Source organism: Pleurodeles waltl, chromosome 5 (assembly GCF_031143425.1).
Source record: "Pleurodeles waltl isolate 20211129_DDA chromosome 5, aPleWal1.hap1.20221129, whole genome shotgun sequence".
NCBI classification, from domain to species: Eukaryota; Metazoa; Chordata; class Amphibia; order Caudata; family Salamandridae; genus Pleurodeles; species Pleurodeles waltl.
In genome coordinates this window covers 996,625,665-996,649,060 of record NC_090444.1, presented here as the reverse complement: position 1 = coordinate 996,649,060, position 23,396 = coordinate 996,625,665, and the positions used below count along the sequence as shown (strand labels likewise).

Genomic DNA, 23,396 nt, shown 5'->3' with positions numbered 1-23,396 from the left:
TTCAGGGAATGCAGCGTGTTTGTCCATCGCCCCCTCTCTTATTTGCCCTGTCAATGGAACCAGCAGGGATTACGTTTTGTGGCACAAGGGCATGCTGGGGAATTCTTTTACCAGGTGGGATAAACTTTGTCTCCCTTTATGTAAATGACCCCCTTCTTTATTTCAAAGGCTTTCAAGGCAATATATCTGAGTAAAACTATCCCATGGTTCCTGAAACCCAGTTAGACCTAGATTGGGGTTTCGTTCTGTGGGCACAAAGTGCGCCTACCTAGGCACCAAGATTCTCCATTCAGCTAAGACCTTCTGGACGTCAGCCTGACCAGAGCAGTGTCTGCCTTTTCCTCCCAGCTATAGTTTTTGGCATAGCCAATAGCTCTAGGATTTTGGAAGTGAATGCATTATTTTTTGCGTTTTTATTGTGTTCTTGTTTAGCATCTGGCATTGCCAGTAAAATCGAAAAAATACCCATAAATATGTGGTGACGCCATAGTTGCATGCATCGAAAATATTAAAGGACGGTTGGGGGCTGTGTTCAGAGTATTAGCCAGCTCCCTGTATTAGACTACCAATATGCTTTGTGAATGAGATACAGTCAAATCCAATTCCCTCCAAGCTCCTGGAAAAAAAAAGAGAGAGATATCCAAGAACATAGCACCGTCTGCACGCTCGAAGCACAGAGAGAGAGATCGAAGAACAAAGTGCCATCTGCGCGCTTGAAGTGTAGAGAGAACGATTCAAGAGCAAAGCACCATCTTTGCACTCAAAATGCAGAGAAAGAGATACAAGAACTAAGCTCCATCTGCATGCTCAAAGTTCAGAGAGAGATCCAAGAACAAAGTGCCATCAGCACTCTCGAAGTGTAAAACAATAACACAGGCTGCAGAAAGAGATCAAAGATGGAGTCAAAGCAGCCTCCGATACATTGTGCAAAGTAATAGTAGGTCTGTTGCACTCAAACCCTAGGGGAGAGGATGTGGCCTAATGGCCTGAGCTGCTGACTTTGGAGCTGGGGGCCCAGGTTTTAGTCTCGGCTTCGTCTCAACAGCCTGTGATTCTGGGTAAATCACCTAATCTCCTGTGCCTACCAAAAATGAATGTTTCCTTCTGTAATATAACTAGTGCTCATGTAAAGTGATACAATACCTTACCGCAAAGAAACAGAGACATGTCTGAAACAACATACTGCCACGGCAAAATATAAAAAAAGCACTCCAATACCTTCAAGTCGACGGGCGCAGACACTGCAGAGAAACAGAACAAGAAACAGTGGCATGCTCAAACAACATATCGCCACGGAGTGTGAAACAAAAGAAACAAGCATTTGCAAGGCAATAGGTCTCACATTTACTTGAGTTGGAGGTATTCAAATTATAAATTAGGAACTGGACTTTTTTGCCAAATTAATTGGTCAACCTTGCTGTTTATTTTGGTCCTTTCTGCCACATAGTTACAGTGGCCTGCATATAACTAAAGGGCTACTAGGCCTACTGGAATATTTGTTTTAACAAGGCCCTTAAAACACAAACTACTCTCAGGTGTAAAACATATTTAGTTGGCAGTTGGTATAGGCGATATTGCCCGCCATGCAGTGAATAAATGATTGTACTCCAAGAATGCGTGCTTACTGGATCACTGTCCCTTTACTGCATTCTGGGGAGTCAAACAAAACGCCCATGATTTTCCACACGCTTGAGGAAGTTTAGTTTTATAAATACACACGCACACAGCTCACGTTTCACAGACTCAAACGTGTGTTGTTCATCTAGTCAGGTTTCTGCTTTGTATTTGCAGCTTGTATCGCCTTATAAAAGTAAAACTACAAGTCCCAGAATGCAAAGCGGAAACATAAACTAAATGAGCTAATCACGCATCGAACTAGGAAGCTGGACAACTCTACGAATACCATTCCAAGGGCTGGTTTCCAGCTTGTATCACGTTAAAAAAAATAAAACTACAAGTCCCAGAATGAACATGTGTGCTGCAAAGAACGTGTACTAAGCAGATCAAAGTGCATATAATGTAAAAATGTCTAAATAACTGGCGATTAATGTTATTTTTGGATAGAGAATGTACTTTTGTCTAGTGAGTCTTCATAAGGTAGAACACAGGGTTAATATGCCTGCTGCAAAGAACGTGTACTAAGCAGATCAAAGTGCATACAATGTAAAAATGATACCGCCAATCGAGTTCGCGCTCTGAGCGCCATGGCAACCAAGAGAACGTACTTTTGTCTTGTGGAAGCTTGGAGTCATCATAAGGTAGCACACAGGGTTAATGTACCTGCTGCAAAGAACGTGTCCTAAGCAAATCATAGAGTGCATGTAATATACAAATGTCAAAATAACTCTGGCAATTTATGTTCTTTCTGGAGAGAGAACATATTTTTGTCTAGTGGAAGCTTGGCGTCATTATAAGGTAGCACCCAGGGTAACATGCCTGCTGCAGAGAATGTGTACTAAGCAGATTAGGGTGCATATAATGTAAAAACGATACTGCTGATTGAGTTTGCACTCTGAGCGCTATGGCAGCCATGAAGCGCCTACAAAAGAAAAAAGTAGTTCGCCCACACCAAAGTATATTGGCAATCGTGCAATTATCCATGTAACAGGGTCGGTGTCCAAGGCGGTAACCAAAGCTCCCCAAGGTGGGACAAACCCAAATCATTTAACAATGACATTGTGTCTTTTTTTTTTTTTTAATTTAAAGGCAAGCCCACGAACGAATGACAGTGATGGGCATGAGGTGGGCGTGGTCAAAAGCCCACAATACTTACAACAGGTCAAAGCGCTTGCGCGCTCGACCTAAAACTGTGCTGCTCTGTGTGGTTGGCAAAACAAACTTTTTTCTCTCTCTCAAAATAAGCTATATATTGTTGAAAAAAGATGCCCTAGGTGGCGCAATGAAAATATAGCTTGTTTCAGTACCTACTTTCCCAGTATTGGGCAGTCAAAATTCGCAGATTATTCGTCTGTAGCAAAAAAAAAATTCAGCCACGTTGTATAGAGAGGGCGGGAGAGCAGTCTAGTAAGAGGAGTACAGCAGTGCTCATGATCACACCAGTCACTTTTCTGTAGTGGCCATTACAAACAGGGTTCCTAAGTAACTCAGCTACCTCCTCCACTAACAGGAAATACACAACTTGCTCAACTTGGATCCATTTTTCCCCAAGATTAAATAGCAACAGGGGTGCACAAAATGGGCAATATCTTTGGGAAACCAGATCTAATTTTCACGAACTCACACATATTGTGACACACATTTCGCCAGTATATTGAGTAACATTTATCTTCATAGTTACACCTTGCAAACAAAAGTAATGTAAGACAGAAGCAGGTGTGTACTTGCAACTCACAGTATATAGTTGTATCAATACCTCAAAAGATACAGAGACATCAGGGCTACTCTCCACACTGATACAGTGTAGTTACAACTTTGTACTCTCCTTCGTGGAATGCACCAATGTTATGTGAGCATCCTCAAACTGTGGAGACTGAGGTTACACGTCCCTTCCTCAAAGTACTGGTACTGTGATTCACACAGTAGACACACTTCTTTTAGTTCATAGCTATGTCTGTGGTTAGAGCCAATGAATAACCTTTCAACGAACTGCTTCTAGATGCTAAAAGTCCAAGAATTCCCATACATATAAGCACTCATGTTCTGCCAGCATCTCTATCTTGGGAAGGTAAATGGCTTCATAGCCGGAAATAGAATCCCTTCATAACAACGCATGTGGCCCAATTGAGTAAGTTCAGGTCCCATGTTAGACCTGGCCACAGCATAAACTGCTCATGTGGTGTGGCAGCGGGACTAATGGAGCTCTCCAGGGTTGCATCATTATGGCACAAGCTGATGCTTTCTATTTTTATCAAAACCACGCCTGTGCAGAAGGTGTGCCTGGATCATATATCCTGAGAGCGGCGCAGAAGTTTATACACCTGAAAAGGGGAACGAAGTGGAATGAATGAAAGAAACAAAACTGCGTTTAAATACATTTTGAGGGAAGTAATTAACGAAATAGAAAAATTTTAACAAAACTCCCACCAAGGAAAGAGGTATGGTAAAGGAATAAAACGGCCTAGGTGAAACGTAAAAGTTTACACGCAAGCAGCATTAAACTAGATAGATGAAAAACACCTAAGAGAGGAGGAAATGTTACCAATAAGCAACACACTTAAACAAAGCAGCATGGGCTTTTTTTTTTTTTTTGCAGTAAGAATCGATAGAATCGATAGAAGACATGACAAGGTTGCTTTCGGCCAAGTACTGAAGTGGAAATAATGCTCGCGCTGCTTTCTCAACCAGAAAATTAAAAGTAAAACATTATTTGACGTAAGCAAGCCGATTCAAAGTGCCATGGTCGCCATGAGGGCGAAGGAGAGACGCAAAAGAAAAAAGAAGTTCTCTCAACGTCAAACATATTGGCAATCGAGCAGTTATCCATGTAACCGGGTCAGTCTGCAAGGTGGTAACAAAACCGTCCCAAGGCAGGGCAAACTTAAAGCATTTACCAAATGCATCCAGTGATTTTTGAAAGGCAAACCCACGAAAGAGTGAAAGTGATGAACATGAGGTGAGTGTGGTTAAAAGCCCACAATACGTACAACAGGTGAAAGCACTGCGCTCGACCTAAGAAGTAGTGGTGACCGTAAGGTATATGACAGATAGTGCAGTAATCCATGTAACATGGTCAGTCTCCAAGGCGGCAACAAAACAGCCTCACGGCAGGGCAAACGTAAAACATTTACCTAACAAATCAAAGGAATTTCGAAAGGCAAGCCAAGGAATCAATGAAGGTGATGGGCGTGGTGAAAGCCCACAGAAATAGATTACAGAATGTCAAGGGCTCGACCTAAAAATGGTGGTCCTTCCCCACCTCCTTATATATCTTTGAAGTTACCATTGGCTTTACCCATTCTGAATATAAAGGGAAACCCTGTGATCACTAAGGACTGGTGTGTCAATTAATGAAGAGGTAACAATGGTCCCTGATACCATAAAATGCCATGGAAATCAGTCATTATTTCTATGATTAAATAATGATATCTTTACAAATTTTTATCCAGCAATAAATCACAATATACAATGAGCGGCAAAAATGTTTGTGATCGGTGTTCAGAAAAGTGACACACTCGTAATATGGAGAAATAATTTCTTAATACACGAGTTGGAGAACAATTTAAGATAAAAATTTCATTGGTTTCACCTAATTAGTCAATGGTGTTTCAGTCCTTATTGATAATAGGATGATCACCGGGACTCCTAGTATATATGAGCCTGGGAAGCGCTATATGAATTTGGGTGGGGGAAAACAGAGGAGAGGTAACATAGTAAACAGGAAACATGAATAAAATAATACATACACAGGCACATTACATACAAACAACTGTCATAAATATACAACCACTTACATGGAACAAAATCAGCACATACCACTGATTCTAGTAACCTCATTCTTTTTGTATTTTTACCTTTATTGTGTTATGCTACGGTCTGCTCACCCTCTACCGACTCTACACCAATAATTGACTCTCTCTTTCTGTTATTAGGGATCACTGTTATTTCTTCTTTTAATTAGCTTTATTCTTAACATGTTCTCAGGAACTAGACAGGCTTCTGGGTGACTTAATCTGGCATTCAGAGAGAAGGAGAGTGGCAGTTGCTAAGCTCTGCTTTCTGGTTGACTCAATACGACTGGGGACTCCGTACTTTGAGCTTTACTGTTAGCGGCCTAACTCCAGTGGCTGAACAAATGGCTTATGGGACTTTCCCTTGAGGAAACAGCTATATGGTCCCCCCTACTTCAGGTGGGAGACTTGAAAACACTACTGCTTACGACCTCTTGCCACTCGCAGCCACACTCCTGCCTCTCCTGGGTTTTGTTAAGTTACTACTCTTGCGCATTCACCCTCACTATGAGGATGAGCGCTGCACTTTGACAGGCCCCTCCTGATCCTTCCCAACTTGACTGGAACCATGAGCCTCATGGATCTTAGTCTCTAGCATGAGTCAGACCTGATGACAGGGGGTGATCTTTTCAGAGAAGACCCCCTGCTTCCCTCTGAGGAGCATGTCGATAAATTTGGCCTGCACCAGGGAGAAGTCCTATTATTGTATAAAACGATTCAACATCCTCTATATAAACTATAGCTTTCACTGATTGACTCCCTGCGCCCCAACCCTTTGTTTAAGTGCTTTAAACAATGGACCATGGCAGTCAGCATATTTCCTGGTTTTAAAAATTCCTCACTCTGCATGTTTCATTGATATTGACCCAATTTGGCAATAGGTGGAAAAAGGAAGCAAATGTTGCATTTCTCACTATAAGGAATGGACCCTCTCTCTGGAATGTCCGTTTAACATCACACTATGAGGAATTTAAATTGATACAGTACTTTGTACTGCAGATATCCTACCTTTCCCCTGCAACCCTCATTAAATTGTTCCTACAAGTTGAAGCCTCCTGCCCTCGTTGTTTAGCTCCTGTAGCTGATTTTACCCACATGCTTTGGCCCTGCACAATCCTCAGGCTGTTGATTGCCCTTGATTGCAGCCTGGACACGAGAGCTCTCAAAGTGAGCTTAGGCCGAGGGATGAGCATTGAAAAGGGAGGAGGCCAGGGGCCTCTGGGACCGTCCCCTAGCACCACAGTGGGACACACTCCAAGACCACCTAAAGACGGCATTTGCTGAGCATGCCTTCCATCCTAGGATAAGTGGTTAATTTGTTTTGGACTATTCATTGTTACTACTGACCTGAAGCAGCCCATCTGCTGCAATTTTAATCCCTATCATTCCCCATATTGTATCTCGAAGATCCATATTTAACCCCTTCGCTGCCAGGCCTTTTCCCCTCCTGTGCCAAGCCTTTTTTTTTTAGCTATTTACGGCAGTTTGCGCTTAGGCCCTCATAACTTTTTGTTCACATAAGCTACCCACGCCAAATTTGCGTCCTTTTTTCCAACATCCTAGGGATTCTAGAGGTACCCAGACTTTGTGGGTTCCCCTGAAGGAGACCAAGAAATTAGCTAAAATACAGTGAAAATGTTGTTTTTTTAAAAACAAAATGGGGAAAAAGGGCTGAAGAAGAATGCTCGTGGTTTTTCCCCTGAAAATGGCATCAACAAAGGGATTGCAGTGGCAAGATCACCATATTCCCAGCTTTCAGGAACAGGCAGACTTGAATTAGAAAACCCCATTTTTCAATACAATTTTAACATTTTACTGGGACATACCCCATTTTTACTATTTTTTGTGCTTTCAGCCTCCTTCCAGTTAGTGACCGAAATGGGTGAGAAACCAATGCTGGATCCCAGAAAGCTAAACATTTCTGAAACGTAGACAAACATCTGAATTCAGCAAGGGATCATTTGTGTAGATCCTACAAGTGTTTCCTACAGAAAATAACAGCTGAAATAAAAAAAATATTGGAATTGAGGTAAAAAAAACAGCCATTTTTCTCCACGTTTTACTCTGTAACTTTTTCCTGCGATGTCAGATTTTTTAAAGCAATATACCGTTATGTCAGCTGGACTCTTCTGGTTGCGGGGATATATAGGGCTTGTAGGTTCATCAAGAACCCTAGGTACCCAGAGCCAATAAATGAGCTGCACCTTGCAATGTTTTATTTTATTTTATACCGGGTATACAGCAATTCATTTGCTGAAATGTAAAAAGTGAAAAATAGGTATGAAGAAAACCTTTGAATCCCCAAAATGGCCACAGGATAAGGTGTTGAGAAGCAGTGGTTATTTGCACATCTCTGACTTCCGGGGTGCCCATACTAGCATGGGAATTGCAGGGCATTTCTCAAATAGACGTCTTTTTTTCACACTGTCTTACATTTGGAAGGAAAAAATGTAGAGAAAGACAAGGGGCAATAACACTTGTTTTGCTATTCTGTATTCCCCCACATCTCCCGTTAAAAAGGGTACCTCACCTGCGTGGATAAGCCTAGCACCCGCAACAGGAAATGCCCAAAAACACAACGTGGACACATCACATTTTCATAAAGAAAACAGAGCTGTTTTTTGCAAAGTGCCTAGCTGTGGATTTTGGCCTCTAGCTCAGCCGGCACTTAGGGAAACCTAGCAAACCTATGCAGTTTTGAAAACTAGACACCTAGAGGAATCCAAGATGAGGTGACTTGTGGGGCTCTGACTACGTTCTGTTGCCCAGAATCCTTTGCAAACCTCAACATTTAGCAAAAAAAAACACTTTATCCTCTCATTTCGGTGACAGAAAGTTCTGGAATCTGAGAGGAGCCACAAATTTCCTTCCACCCAGCGTTCCCCCAAGTCTCCCGATAAAAAATACCTCACTTGTGTGGGTAGGCCTAGCGCCCACAAAAGGAAATGGCCCAAAACACAACGTGGACACATCTCTGTTTTATGTGAAAAAAGTGGTGTTTTTTACAAAGTGCCTACCTGTGGATTTTGGCCTCTAGCTCAGCCGGCACCTGTGGAAACCTAGCAAACCAGCGCATTTTTGAAAACTAAATACCTAGGGGAATCCAAGATGGGGTGACTTGTGGGGCTCTGACCAGGTTCTGTTACCCAGAATCCTTTGCAAACCTCAAATTTGGCTAAAAAAACACTTTTTTCCTCTCATTTTGGTGACAGAAAGTTCTGGAATTAGAGAGGAGCCACAAATTTCCTTCCACCCAGCGTTCCCCCAAGTCTCCCGATAAAAATGGTACCTCACTTTTGTGGGTGGGCCTACTGCCCGCGAAAAGAAATGCTCCAAAACACTATCTGGACACATCAAAATTATCAAATACAAAACTACCTGTTTTTGCGGGGGGCACCTGCGTTTTTGGTCCTGGGCTTAGCAGCCTTCTAGGGAAACCTACCAAACCCAGACATTTCTGAAAACTAGACACCTGAGGGAGTCCAGTGAGGTGTGACTTGCGTGGAGTCCCCAATGTTTTCTTACCCAGAATCCTCAGCAAACCTCAAATTTAGCTAAAAAATCAAATTTTTCCCACATTTCTGTGTGGGATCACCGCACTGGGACACATTTCATACCACCCAATGTTCCCCGCAGTCTCCCGGTAAAAATGATACCTCATTTGTGTAGGTGGGCCAAGTGCTTGTGAAAGGGAAGAGCCAAAAACTTGTTGATATTGAGGGGAAACCAAAGGGGGTCCAAAAGGGCAGTTTACAAAAAAACATTTTTAGGCTGACAAGTGCAGCAGAATGTTTATCAGTATAGATGAGACAATGCTGGGTGGTAGGAATTTTGTGGATTCCTGCAGATTCCGGAAGGTTCCATCACAAAAATGTGGGAAAAATGTGTGATTTTCAGAAAAGTTGGAGGTTTGCAGGGTATTGTGGGTACAAAAATGGTGCGGGGTGCATGTGAAACACACCACCCTGTAATCACCCAGATGTTTAGTTTTCAGATGTGTCTAGGTCTTGTGGATTTTTCTACATGGTAGCGTCCCAAAGTCCATAAAGTGCAGCCCTCGGAAATAATGCTACGTGGTCAGAATTCAGTGCTTTGTATTTGCTGGCTTTGCCACAGTTTTGGAGCTGCTGTATTGTCTCACTGTATAACTAAAAGTGTCTCTTATTAATTTAAGTATAACTTAACATGCAACTCCCTTTTTTTAATTTTTTTTATGTCTTTTAGAAAACTGAAATTATTGAGGAAGCCTTTCCGGGGTGAGTTTAATTTTAGTCCAAAAACCATTTCAAAAGCATTCCCTGTCCAAGAGTTTTGCGAATGTCAATCTTTTGTTGTTTCCCATAGCATGTTTATGGATACACCAGATGATGAGAGAACCAAATTGATTAGCTGCTTGGGTGCTTTCCGTCAGTTCTGGAGTAGCCTTTCCCAGGTACCGATGTTTGATATATTTCTTCATTTCCAGACCCATGAAATGAGCATCTAAGCCACTGATGAGGTAGTTGAGTGTGTGTATTTTTGTGCATGCCACCGACTCAGAATGTCTAATGTGGTAATATGGTGAGTTTGTGCTTCCTTCGTCTATAGTTGTTATGCCACACACAGCCCTCAGTTGTCTTGTTTGTCTCGGGTTTCTCCGATAAGCATCCATTCCAATGCCATGCCTTTTGCAATTCAGATGGGTTCTTTGAGTGATTAATGTGGGCATTCTAGAGCCACCAGACAAGGAGATCTCAAGGTTATGAAGTCACTTACCTACGAAAAGCCCCTTAATTAGTTGGACTGTTATATGCTTGTTCTAGAATAATCTTGGTCACTGTTGTTGAAATAAATACAATTGTTTTCTAGGATTCGCACGAACAGTGTGTCCAGTGGATTGTGAGATTCATACATGGCCAGCACAGCCCTAAAAGGATCTCATTTCTCTATGACTGCTTGGCAATGGCTGTGGAGACAGGCCTTCTTCCACCAAGGTATTGTTATTTCTCATTTACATAGATGACCATCCCAGTGCCTGGAATATTTAGATGTGCATTTCCTGGTAGCGTTTGATCTGTTTCTACCTTTTATGCATGCCATGTCAGCTACGAGTAAAAGAACATCAATTCCCATTTTGTAACTGGGATAAAATTCAGTTGGAAAATGGCTAGCGCAGAGCACCAGGCTTTACATTGACGTTACATTGACATAACATAATCTCTCGGGCATTCGTAGTGAGCAGAACTGCTTTGCAACATTTACATCGTAGCACCAGGAAACTGAGCTAAAGGCTCAGGTTTTGGGGAACCGTATGAAGTGATTACCATATGGATGCTAAATAGATGATGATTCCCTGAAACTGCTCAATGTTTTGTCTCGATTCATGCAGAAATTTATATAAATGATATAATTGAAATGGTTGCTCTTTTGGTGTTGAAGTCAAATTATTAACAATTAGATGGATTAGCATGGGGCTTAGTGGAGTTTGTGGAGCCTCATGTAAAAGCCTTGTATGCTGCTTTGCAGGGATGCCCATTAATTTCCACTCTGTAATTTAAAGCAGAAAACAATCAATGCATCTTGTATAAATATCCATATTGAAGAAACATCATATTTTGTGCTGCGGTGCGTAGATGTCTGGAAATGGGGGTGGCAAGGTTTCGCTAAATGGTGCAGCCTGTGGAAGACTGAGGGGACAGGAAGGCACATATCTCAAATGAATTTCTTCATGAACATGTTTATGAATAATTTATGAGTTTTGTGACAAAAGGTGTATTTGAGCACACAATACCTGGAACTCAGCCTCTTGCCAGTACCACTATCTTTTAATGCTAAATTAGAAGATCTATATTCAGTGGCATCACACTACTACCCTCGGATCAGGGAAGAAATGTGTTTGCAGAATGTTGAACAGATAGACTGTTCGCTTCACCACATCACACAGATTACAGATTAGGATTCGAAATCATTAACCGAGGTGGGCATATGTGTTTGGTTCTACTAGTGATCTGCAGTGCCACATAAAGAATATTTTCATTGTGGCTGCCTTGAATTATCTGCTCTTCCAGACACTATGTGAGACAAGTCAATGCATTTACATACTTCCCTGGAGGTTGGACTGGCAAGTATATGCTGAGATGCATATTCATGGGAGAGAAATGGAAACATTCTCTAAAAGATTCCCTTTTTAACGGCGAGACATTGATGTGACTTGGAGAGTTCATAGCAATTAGTAAATACATTTGGGTCAAAGATTTGTTCTGTGATGAAGAGTGAAGACGCGCGGAATCTCACCAACAGTGTGCTGCGACTATTAAAGTGAGAATCCGCACTCAATTATTTATTTTTATTGTTTTAGAATAGCCAGTTAATTACATCGTAAAGGTTCATTTATATTTTATTAAAATCCCTTCTTAATGGAAAAGGTCTGTTTTACCAGTTAGCACAGTACTGTATCACACAGAGACACACATTGTAAACCCAAGTTTCACAGCGGCTGAAAGCGGAGAGTGTCGGTACTCAAGGATTTAGAGATTAGCAAATGACCACTGGTCTTTATAGATCTGTTTAACACACTACAAGTTACTTGTTAATTGAAAAAGGGTATCTCTCAAGGAGCAGCTGCATTTCCTTTCTACTGTTGTGAAAAAATAAAGTTAATTTTGTTTTACATTTTTCTAGAATGGTATGTGAAGCTCTCATAAACTCGGACACCTTAGAATGGGAAAGGACACAGCTTTGGGCACTAACATTCAAGCTGGTCCGTAAAATAATCGGTGGTGTGGACTACAAGGTATGAGCCAGATTGCAAGCATGGCTGTTATTTTTATTTTGTGGTTCATAACTGCAGAAACATTTTGGCTCTGTTTTCGTAGGACAGACATTCTTGCCACAGTGGTGATTGTGTCTGAAAATATGCAGTGGACAACCAAGAAGTGCACTATGTATTCTTCCATACTACACATAAATTTGCTTGAAATCTTGTTTCATTGTTAATTGTTTCCGCGTGACTGTAGCAAAATAACTAACAGAAATTACACACAACCAATCAGAATGTGCTTCCTAATCAATGCCCTTTCCAAACAACCAATTAGAGATTCCTACTAGTTTTACTGTTAGTTTTTTGGACAGTTTTGGGTTACCTACCAACAAAACAAATGACCACCCCTAAATCGCATGACTCATCTCGCTACCAATTCATCTAATATAGCCTTAGAACCCGCCGTAGCGGGCTCTACCGGCTATTAAAGGCCCGCTCCCCGCGTTAAATGCCCGAGCCGAAGGCGAGGGCATTTAACAAGGGAGAGGGACTTTAATAGCCGGTAGAGCCCGCTACGGCGGGTTCTAAGGCTATTAGAACATTCTGCCACTCAGGGCAGAATGTTCTATTAAAAAAAAAAAAAAAATCACGGAGCCCGAGGGGATTAAAATCCCCGCGGGCTCCGTGAGGCTTTGTTCACAGCTGTTGCTGTGAACAAAGTGAACATTGGAATGTTGGCGCTGCAGGCTTTTACCGGCCAGTAAAAGCCAGCAGCACTCCATTGTTTTCAATGGAGCACCAAGCATTCCAATGTTCTAATATTCGTTGAAGTATGTACAGGCTTTGGATTTGGTGGCAAAAGCGTCCTCAGACTGTCTCTGGACAAGTGTATGATATGATCGTCTTTATTAGCATATATGTGTTATGGGGCAAAAAAATAATTGTGTTACCCATTAATGAATACATCAATATGCAACCATTAAAAACCTTAAAAACAAGTGGCAATCCTCCCAATCTTTAAATCAATAATTTCCATAATTCACACTATTTGCCCTGTGGGGTGGGCAGAATTCAGTCCGGGAAGAAGGCCTCACGCACATTCCCATTTCAATGGGTTAATTTTTAAAATATGAGTCCATGTTGCACTGACCCCAGGAGAAATCATCCTTCCCAGGGGTATTTCTTGAAAATGCAGTGGAGCGTCACACGCTTGTGTTTGTTTTTATTTTTTAAATGGAACAAATCTTTAAAAAATGCATATCACGGGCCCTGTTGGACCACTTTTCTTCTTCCTAGGGTTATTTTGCTCCTGGTGGCAAGGTGCTGTATGACAATCTAATTTTCAGATTCAGATTTCCTGTCCAGTGCTTCCTTTCTCAGAACCTGAGTCAATCACTGCCCTTTTTTGATTGCCCTTTTGTCTGTGAAGGTCTTCGATCCGTCTGCTGGGAAACACAGCAATTAACCAGGCCTAGTTGGGGGGGGACGCAAAAGCCTGGAATCTGGTCATGAGCTGAGCTGGAGAAATATATCAAATGCTGAAGTTCCATAAGATGTGGGATATTGGGAACTGCAAACTCAAACTCATCCTGTATGTTTTACTTTTGTTTGGTACCTTGTAGGTCCCTATGCGTAGGGTGACCAGGCACCCCGGATTTGCTGGGACAGTGCTAGTTTTTCAACAGGTGTCCTGGCAGATTTCAGGAAATTTAGCTTATGTCCTGGTTTTTAGAGAGGGTCAGCTGAAAACGGTGGGAGATGATGTTGTTTGTTTTCCAAAGCAGAGATAGTTAGCAGCAAATTAATTAACAGGCATTACACTTGTTTTAAAAATTGCATTTTATTCATGTTTGTAGGAAGTTGGCTCTGTATGCACTATTTCAAAGTAAGGAATAGTATGCACAGAGTCCAAGGGTTCCCCTTAGAGGTAAGATAGTGGCAAAAAGAGATAATACTAATGCTCTATTTTGTGGTAGTGTGGTTGAGCAGTAGGCTTATCAAAGGAGTAGTGTTAAGCATTTGTTGTACATACACGCAGGCAATAAATGAGGAACACACACTCAGAGACAAATCCAGCCAATAGGTTTTGTTATAGAAAAAATATATTTTCTTAGTTTATTTTAAGAACCACAGGTTCAAATTCTACATGTAATATCTCATTTGAAAGGTATTGCAGGTAAGTACTTTAGGAACTTTGAATCATTACATTAGCATGTATACTTTTCACATAAAACACAATAAGCTGTTTTAAAAGTGGACACAGTGCAATTTTCACAGTTCCTGGGGGAGGTAAGTTTTTGTTAGTTTTGTCAGGTAAGTAAATCACTTACAAGTCTCAGGTTTGGGTCCAAGGTAGCCCACCGTTGGGGGTTCAGAGCAACCCCAAAGTTACCACACCAGCAGCTCAGGGCCGGTCAGGTGCAGAGGTCAAAGAGGTGCCCAAAACGCATAGGCTTCAATGGAGCGAAGGGGGTGCCCCGGTTCCGGTCTGCCAGCAGGTAAGTACCCGCGTCTTCGGAGGGCAGACCATGGGGGTTTTGTAGGGCACCGGGGGGGACACAAGTCCACACAAAAAGTACACCCTCAGCGGCACTGGGGCGGCCGGGTGCAGTGTAGAAACAAGCGTCGGGTTTTCAATGGAAATCAATGAGAGACCAAGGGATCTCTTCAGCGTTGCAGGCAGGCAAGGGGGGGGCTCCTCGGGGTAGCCACCACCTGGGCAAGGGAGAGGGCTTCCTGGGGGTCACTCCTGCACAGGAGTTCCGTTCCTTTAGGTGCTGGGGGCTGCGGGTGCAGGGTCTTTTCCAGCCGTGGTGAAATGGAGTTCAGGCAGTCGCGGTCAGGGGGAGCCTCGGGATTCCCTCTGCAGGCGTCGCTGTGGGGGCTCAGGGGGGACAACTTTGGTTACTCACGGACTCGGAGTCGCCGGAGGGTCCTCCCTGAGGTGTTGGTTCTCCACCAGTCGAGTCGGGGTCGCCGGGTGCAGTGTTGCAAGTCTCACGCTTCTTGCGGGGAGTTGCAGGGGTCTTTAAATCTGCTCCTTGAAACAAAGTTGCAGTTCTTTTGGAGCAGTGCCGCTGTCCTCGGGAGTTTCTTGGTCTCTTGGAAGCAGGGCAGTCCTCTGAGGATTCAGAGGTCGCTGGTCCTGGAGAAAGCGTCGCTGGAGCAGGGTTCTTTAGAAGGCTGGAGACAGGCCGGTAGGACTGGGGCCAAAGCAGTTGGTGTCTTCTTTCTTCTTCTGCAGGGGTTTTCAGCTCAGCAGTCTTCTTCTTCGGTAAGTTGCAGGAATCTAAATTCTTAGGTTCAGGGGAGCCCTTAAATACTAAATTTAAGGGCGTGTTTAGGTCTGGGGGGTTAGTAGCCAATGGCTACTAGCCCTGAGGGTGGGTACACCCTCTTTGTGCCTCCTCCCAAGGTGAGGGGGTCACATCCCTAATCCTATTGGGGAATCCTCCATCTGCAAGATGGAGGATTTCTAAAAGTTAGAGTCACTTCAGCTCAGGACACCTTAGGGGCTGTCCTGACTGGCCAGTGACTCCTCCTTGTTATTCTCATTATTTTCTCCGGCCTTGCCGCCAAAAGTGGGGGCCGTGGCCGGAGGGGGCGGGCAACTCCACTAGCTGGAGTGTCCTGCGGTGCTGGCACAAAGGGGTGAGCCTTTGAGGCTCACCGCCAGGTGTGACAGCTCCTGCCTGGGGGAGGTGTTAGCATCTCCACCCAGTGCAGGCTTTGTTACTGGCCTCAGAGTGACAAAGGCACTCTCCCCATGGGGCCAGCAACATGTCTCGGTTGTGGCAGGCTGCTGGAACCAGTCAGCCTACACAGATAGTCGGTTAAGGGTTCAGGGGGCACCTCTAAGGTGCCCTCTGGGGTGTATTTTACAATAAAATGTACACTGGCATCAGTGTGCATTTATTGTGCTGAGAAGTTTGATACCAAACTTCCCAGTTTTCAGTGTAGCCATTATGGTGCTGTGGAGTTCGTGTAAAACAGACTCCCAGACCATATACTCTTATGGCTACCCTGCACTTACAATGTCTAAGGTATTGCTTAGACACTGTAGGGGCACAGTGCTCATGCACTGGTGCCCTCACCTATGGTATAGTGCACCCTGCCTTAGGGCTGTAAGGCCTACTAGAGGGGTGACTTATCTATACCTGCATAGGCAGTGAGAGGCTGGCATGGCACCCTGAGGGGAATGCCATGTCGACTTACTCGTTTTGTTCTCACCAGCACACACAAGCTGGCAAGCAGTGTGTCTGTGCTGAGTGAGGGGTCTCCAGGGTGGCATAAGACATGCTGCAGCCCTTAGAGACCTTCCTTGGCATCAGGGCCCTTGGTACCAGGGGTACCACTTACAAGGGACTTATCTGGATGCCAGGGTGTGCCAATTGTGGAAACAAAAGTACAGGTTAGGGAAAGAACACTGGTGCTGGGGCCTGGTTAGCAGACCTCAGCACACTTTCAATTCAAAACATAGCATCAGCAAAGGCAAAAAGTCAGGGGGTAACCATGCCAAGGAGGCATTTCCTTACACAACCCCCCCCCCCCCCCCAAACGAAAGAGGATGAGACTAACCTTTCCCAAGAGAGTCTTCATTTTCTAAGTGGAAGAACCTGGAAAGGCCATCTGCATTGGCATGGGCAGTCCCAGGTCTGTGTTCCACTATAAAGTCCATTCCCTGTAGGGAGATGGACCACCTCAACAGTTTTGGATTTTCACCTTTCATTTGCATCAGCCATCTGAGAGGTCTGTGGTCAGTTTGAACTAGGAAGTGAGTACCAAAGAGGTATGGTCTCAACTTCTTCAGGGACCAAACCACAGCAAAGGCCTCCCTCTCAATGGCACTCCAACGCTGCTCCCTGGGGAGTAACCTCCTGCTAATGAAAGCAACAGGCTGGTCAAGGCCATCATCATTTGTTTGGGACAAAACTGCCCCTATCCCATGTTCAGAGGCATCTGTTTGCACAATGAATTGCTTGGAGTAATCTGGAGCTTTTAGAACTGGTGCTGTGCACATAGCTTGTTTCAGGGTGTCAAAGGCCTGTTGGCATTCTACAGTCCAGTTTACTTTCTTGGGCATTTTCTTGGAGGTGATTTCTGTGAGGGCTGTCACAATGGATCCATATCCCTTCACAAACCTCCTATAGTACCCAGTCAAGCCAAGGAATGCCCTGACTTGAGTCTGGGTTTTTGGAGCTGCCCAGTCCAGAATAGTCTGGATCTTAGGCTGGAGTGGCTGAACTTGGCCTCCACCTACAAGGTGTCCCAAGTAAACCACAGTTCCCTGCCCTATCTGGCATTTGGATGCCTTGATAGAGAGGCCTGCTGATTGCAGAGCCTTCAAAACCTTCTCCAGGTGGACCAGGTGATCCTGCCAGGTGGAGCTGAAGACAGCAATATCATCAAGATAAGCTGCACTAAAGGATTCCAACCCAGCAAGGACTTGATTCACCAACCTTTGGAAGGTGGCAGGGGCATTCTTTAAACCAAAGGGCATAACAGTAAACTGATAATGCCCATCAGGTGTGGAGAATGCTGTTTTCTCTTTTGCTCCAGGTGCCATTTTGATTTGCCTGTACCCTGCTGTTAAGTCAAAGGTACTTAAGAATTTGGCAGCACCTAATTTGTCAATCAGCTCGTCAGCTCTAGGAATGGGATGGGCATCTGTCTTGGTGACAGAATTAAGACCTCTGTAGTCCACACAAAACCTCATCTCTCTCTTTCCTTCTTTGGTGTGAGGTTTGGGGACTAAGACCACTGGGCTAGCCCAGGGGCTGTCAGAGTACTCAATTACTCCCAATTCCAGCATCTTGTGGACTTCCACCTTGATGCTTTCCTTAACTTGATCAGACTGTCTGAAGATTTTGTTTTTGACAGGCATGCTGTCTCCTGTGTCCACATCATGGGTACACAGGTGTGTCTGACCAGGGGTTAGGGAAAAGAGCTCAGCAAACTGTTGTAGGACCTTCCTACAGTCAGCTTGCTGTTGGCCAGAGAGGGTGTCTGAATAGATCACTCCATCCACTGAGCCATCTTTAGGGTCTGATGAGAGGAGATCAGGGAGAGGCTCACTCTCAGCTTCCTGCTCCTCATCTGTTACCATCAACAGATTCACATCAGCCCTATCATGGAAGAGTTTTAGGCGGTTTACATGGATCACCCTCTTGGGGCTCCTGCTTGTGCCTAGGTCCACCAGGTAGGTGACCTGACTCTTCTTTTCCAGGATTGGGTAAGGGCCACTCCATCTGTCCTGAAGTGCCCTGGGAGCCACAGGCTCCAAAACCCATACTTTCTGCCCTGGTTGAAATTCAACCATTGCAGCCTTTTGGTCATACCAAAACTTCTGGAGCCGTTGGCTGGCCTCAAGGTTTTTACTTGCCTTTTCCATGTACTCTGCCATTCTTGAGCGAAGGCCAAGTACATAGTCCACTATGTCTTGTTTAGGCTCATGAAGAGGTCTCTCCCAGCCTTGTTTAACAAGAGCAAGTGGTCCCCTTACAGGGTGGCCAAACAGAAGTTCAAAGGGTGAGAACCCTACTCCCTTCTGAGGCACCTCTCTGTAAGCGAAAAGCAGACATGGCAGGAGGACATCCCATCTCCTTTTGAGTTTTTCTGGGAGCCCCATGATCATGCCCTTTAATGTCTTGTTGAATCTCTCAACAAGGCCATTAGTTTGTGGATGATATGGTGTAGTAAACTTATAAGTCACTCCACACTCATTCCACATGTGTTTTAGGTATGCTGACATGAAGTTGGTACCTCTGTCAGACACCACCTCCTTAGGGAAACCCACTCTGGTAAAGATACCAATGAGGGCCTTGGCTACTGCAGGGGCAGTAGTCGACCTAAGGGGAATAGCTTCAGGATACCTAGTAGCATGATCCACTACTACTAGGATGTACATATTTCCTGAGGCTGTGGGAGGTTCAAGTGGACCCACTATGTCCACACCCACTCTTTCAAAGGGGACCCCCACCACTGGAAGTGGAATGAGGGGGGCCTTTGGATGCCCACCTGTCTTACCACTGGCTTGACAGGTGGGACAGGAGAGGCAAAACTCCTTAACCTTCTGGGACATATTGGGCCAGTAGAAGTGGTTGACTAACCTCTCCCACGTCTTGGTTTGTCCCAAATGCCCAGCAAGGGGAATATCATGGGCTAAGGTCAGAATAAACTCTCTGAAACTCTGAGGCACTACCACTCTCCTAGTGGCACCAGGTTTGGTATCTCTTGCCTCAGTGTACAGGAGTCCATCTTCCCAATAGACACTATGTGTTCCATTTTTCTTACCTTTGGACTCTTCAGCAGCTTGCTGCCTAAGGCCTTCAAGAGAGGGACAGGTTTCTTGTCCCTTACACAACTCTTCCCTTGAGGGTCCCCCTGGGCCTAAGAGCTCAACCTGATAAGGTTCCAGTTCCATAGGCTCAGTTCCCTCAGAGGGCAGAACTTCTTCCTGAGAAGAGAGGTTCTCTTTTTCTTGTTGTGTTGCAGCTGGTTTCCCAGCTGACTTTCCTTTTCTCTTGGTAGGCTGGGCCTTTCTTCCAGACTCCAGCTCTACTTTTACACCCTGTGCCTTGCACTGTGCCCTTGTCTTGACACACACCAGTTCAGGGATACCCAGCATGGCTGCATGGGTTTTCAGTTCTACCTCAGCCCATGCTGAGGAGTCCAGGTCATTTCCAAGCAAACAGTCTACTGGGATATTTGAGGAGACCACCACCTGTTTCAGGCCATTGACCCCTCCCCACTCTAAAGTTACCATAGCCATGGGATGTACTTTAGTCTGATTGTCAGCGTTGGTGACTGGATAAGTTTGTCCAGCCAGGTATTGGCCAGGGGAAACCAGTTTCTCTGTCACCATGGTGACACTGGCACCTGTATCCCTCAGGCCCTCTACACTTGTCCCATTAATTAAGAGCTGCTGCCTGTATTTTTGCATGTTAGGGGGCCAGGCAGCCAGTGTGGCTAAATCCACCCCACCCTCAGAGACTAATGTAGCTTCAGTGTGACACCTGATTTGCTCTGGGCACACTGTTGATCCCACTTGGAGACTGGCCATTCCAGTTTTAGCTGGAGTGGAGTTAGAAGTGGTATCTTTCTTGGGACAGGCCTTGTCTCCAGTTTGGTGTCCAGACTGACTACAGCTACGACACCAGGCCTTTTTGGGATCAAAGTTTTTACCCTTGTACCCAGAATTGTTTTGTGAAGAGGCTCTGGGCCCACCCTCCTGTGCAGGTTTTTGGGGGCCTGTAGAAGACTCTTTACTATTTTTGTTTTTGGCTGTCTCACCACCCTTCCCCTGGGGAGGTTTTGTGACCCCTTTCTTTTGGTCACCCCCTGTGGAAGTTTTGGACACCCTAGTCTTGACCCAATGGTCTGCCTTCTTTCCCAATTCTTGGGGAGAAATTGGTCCTAGGTCTACCAGATGCTGATGCAGTTTGTCATTGAAACAATTACTTAACAGGTGTTCTTTCACAAATAAATTGTACAGCCCATCATAATTACTTACACCACTGCCTTGAATCCAACCATCTAGTGTTTTTACTGAGTAGTCTACAAAGTCAACCCAGGTCTGGCTCGAGGATTTTTGAGCCCCCCTGAATCTAATCCTATACTCCTCAGTGGAGAATCCAAAGCCCTCAATCAGGGTACCCTTCATGAGGTCATAAGATTCTGCATCTTTTCCAGAGAGTGTGAGGAGTCTATCCCTACACTTTCCTGTGAACATTTCCCAAAGGAGAGCACCCCAGTGAGATTTGTTCACTTTTCTGGTTACACAAGCCCTCTCAAAAGCTGTGAACCATTTGGTGATGTCATCACCATCTTCATATTTAGTTACAATCCCTTTAGGGATTTTCAACATGTCAGGAGAATCTCTGACCCTATTTATGTTGCTGCCACCATTGATGGGTCCTAGGCCCATCTCTTGTCTTTCCCTTTCTATGGCTAGGATCTGTCTTTCCAAAGCCAATCTTTTGGCCATCCTGGCTAACTGGATGTCCTCTTCACTGGAGTTATCCTCAGTGATTTCAGAGAGGTTGGTTCCACCTGTGAGGGAGCCAGCATCTCTGACTATTATGCTTGGAGTCAGGGCTTGAGAGGCCCTGTCTTCCCTAGATAGGACTGGTAGGGGGGAATCACCCTCCAAGTCACTATCATCATCCTCTGTGTTGCCATCCTCAGAGGGGTTGGCTCTTTCAAACTCTGCCAACAGCTCCTGGAGCTGTAGTTTGGAAGGTCTGGAGCCCATTGCTATTTTCTTTAGTTTACAGAGTGACCTTAGTTCTCTCATCTGTAGATGGAGGTAAGGTGTGGTGTCGAGTTCCACCACATTCACATCTGTATTAGACATTATGCTTTTAAAAGTTGGAATACTTTTTAAGAAACTAAAACTAGTTCTAGGATCTAATTCAAACTTTTACCAAACTTTTAAACTCTAAAAGGAAATGCTAACAGGGACTAACACAAGGCCCTAGCAGGACTTTTAAGAATTTAGAAAAATTTCAAATTGCGAAAATCAATTTCTAATGACAATTTTTGGAATTTGTCGTGTGATCAGGTATTGGCTGAGTAGTCCAGCAAATGCAAAGTCTTGTACCCCACCGCTGATCCACCAATGTAGGAAGTTGGCTCTGTATGCACTATTTCAAAGTAAGGAATAGTATGCACAGAGTCCAAGGGTTCCCCTTAGAGGTAAGATAGTGGCAAAAAGAGATAATACTAATGCTCTATTTTGTGGTAGTGTGGTCGAGCAGTAGGCTTATCAAAGGAGTAGTGTTAAGCATTTGTTGTACATACACACAGGCAATAAATGAGGAACACACACTCAGAGACAAATCCAGGCCAATAGGTTTTGTTATAGAAAAATATATTTTCTTAGTTTATTTTAAGAACCACAGGTTCAAATTCTACATGTAATATCTCATTTGAAAGGTATTGCAGGTCAGTACTTTAGGAACTTTGAATAATCACAGTAGCATATATACTTTTTACATAAAACACAATAAGCTGTTTTAAAAGTGGACACAGTGCAATTTTCACAGTTCCTGGGGGAGGTAAGTTTTTGTTAGTTTTGTCAGGTAAGTAAATCACTTACAAGTCTCAGGTTTGGGTCCAAGGTAGCCCACCGTTGGGGGTTCAGAGCAACCCCAAAGTTACCACACCAGCAGCTCAGGGCCGGTCAGGTGCAGAGGTCAAAGAGGTGCCCAAAACGCATAGGCTTCAATGGAGCGAAGGGGGTGCCCCGGTTCCGGTCTGCCAGCAGGTAAGTACCCGCGTCTTCGGAGGGCAGACCAGGGGGGTTTTGTAGGGCACCGGGGGGGACACAAGTCCACACAAAAAGTACACCCTCAGTGGCACTGGGGCGGCCGGGTGCAGTGTAGAAACAAGCGTCAGGTTTTCAATGGAAATCAATGAGAGATCAAGGGATCTCTTCAGCGTTGCAGGCAGGCAAGGGGGGGGCTCCTCGGGGTAGCCACCACCTGGGCAAGGGAGAGGGCTTCCTGGGGGTCACTCCTGCACAGGAGTTTCGTTCCTTTAGGTGCTGGGGGCTGCGGGTGCAGGGTCTTTTCCAGCCGTGGTGAAATGGAGTTCAGGCAGTCGCGGTCAGGGGGAGCCTCGGGATTCCCTCTGCAGGCGTCGCTGTGGGGGCTCAGGGGGGACAACTTTGGTTACTCACGGACTCGGAGTCGCCGGAGGGTCCTCCCTGAGGGTCCTCCCTGAGGTGTTGGTTCTCCACCAGTCGAGTCGGGGTCGCCGGGTGCAGTGTTTCAAGTCTCACGCTTCTTGCGGGGAGTTGCAGGGGTCTTTAAATCTGCTCCTTGAAACAAAGTTGCAGTTCTTTTGGAGCAGTGCCGCTGTCCTCGGGAGTTTCTTGGTCTCTTGGAAGCAGGGCAGTCCTCTGAGGATTCAGAGGTCGCTGGTCCTGGAGAAAGCGTCGCTGGAGCAGGGTTCTTTAGAAGGCTGGAGACAGGCCGGTAGGACTGGGGCCAAAGCAGTTGGTGTCTTCTTTCTTCTTCTGCAGGGGTTTTCAGCTCAGCAGTCTTCTTCTTCGGTAAGTTGCAGGAATCTAAATTCTTAGGTTCAGGGGAGCCCTTAAATACTAAATCTAAGGGCGTGTTTAGGTCTGAGGGGTTAGTAGCCATGGCTACTAGCCCTGAGGGTGGGTACACCCTCTTTGTGCCTCCTCCCAAGGGGAGGGGGTCACATCCCTAATCCTATTGGGGAATCCTCCATCTGCAAGATGG

General features: G+C 44.8%; 1 protein-coding gene across 3 annotated transcripts in view; it reads left to right on the top strand.

The window, feature by feature from the left end:
- MED23 (mediator complex subunit 23) overlaps positions 1 to 23,396 on the top strand; it is a 409,061-nt gene that overhangs the window by 11,507 nt on the left and 374,158 nt on the right. For all 3 annotated transcript variants that reach the window (XM_069235159.1, XM_069235158.1, XM_069235157.1), the window contains exons 2-5: positions 9,633 to 9,664; positions 9,753 to 9,840; positions 10,257 to 10,381; positions 12,069 to 12,180. In XM_069235159.1, the coding sequence (XP_069091260.1) occupies positions 9,633 to 9,664; positions 9,753 to 9,840; positions 10,257 to 10,381; positions 12,069 to 12,180 (357 nt within the window). The remainder of the gene's footprint in view (positions 1 to 9,632; positions 9,665 to 9,752; positions 9,841 to 10,256; positions 10,382 to 12,068; positions 12,181 to 23,396) is intronic.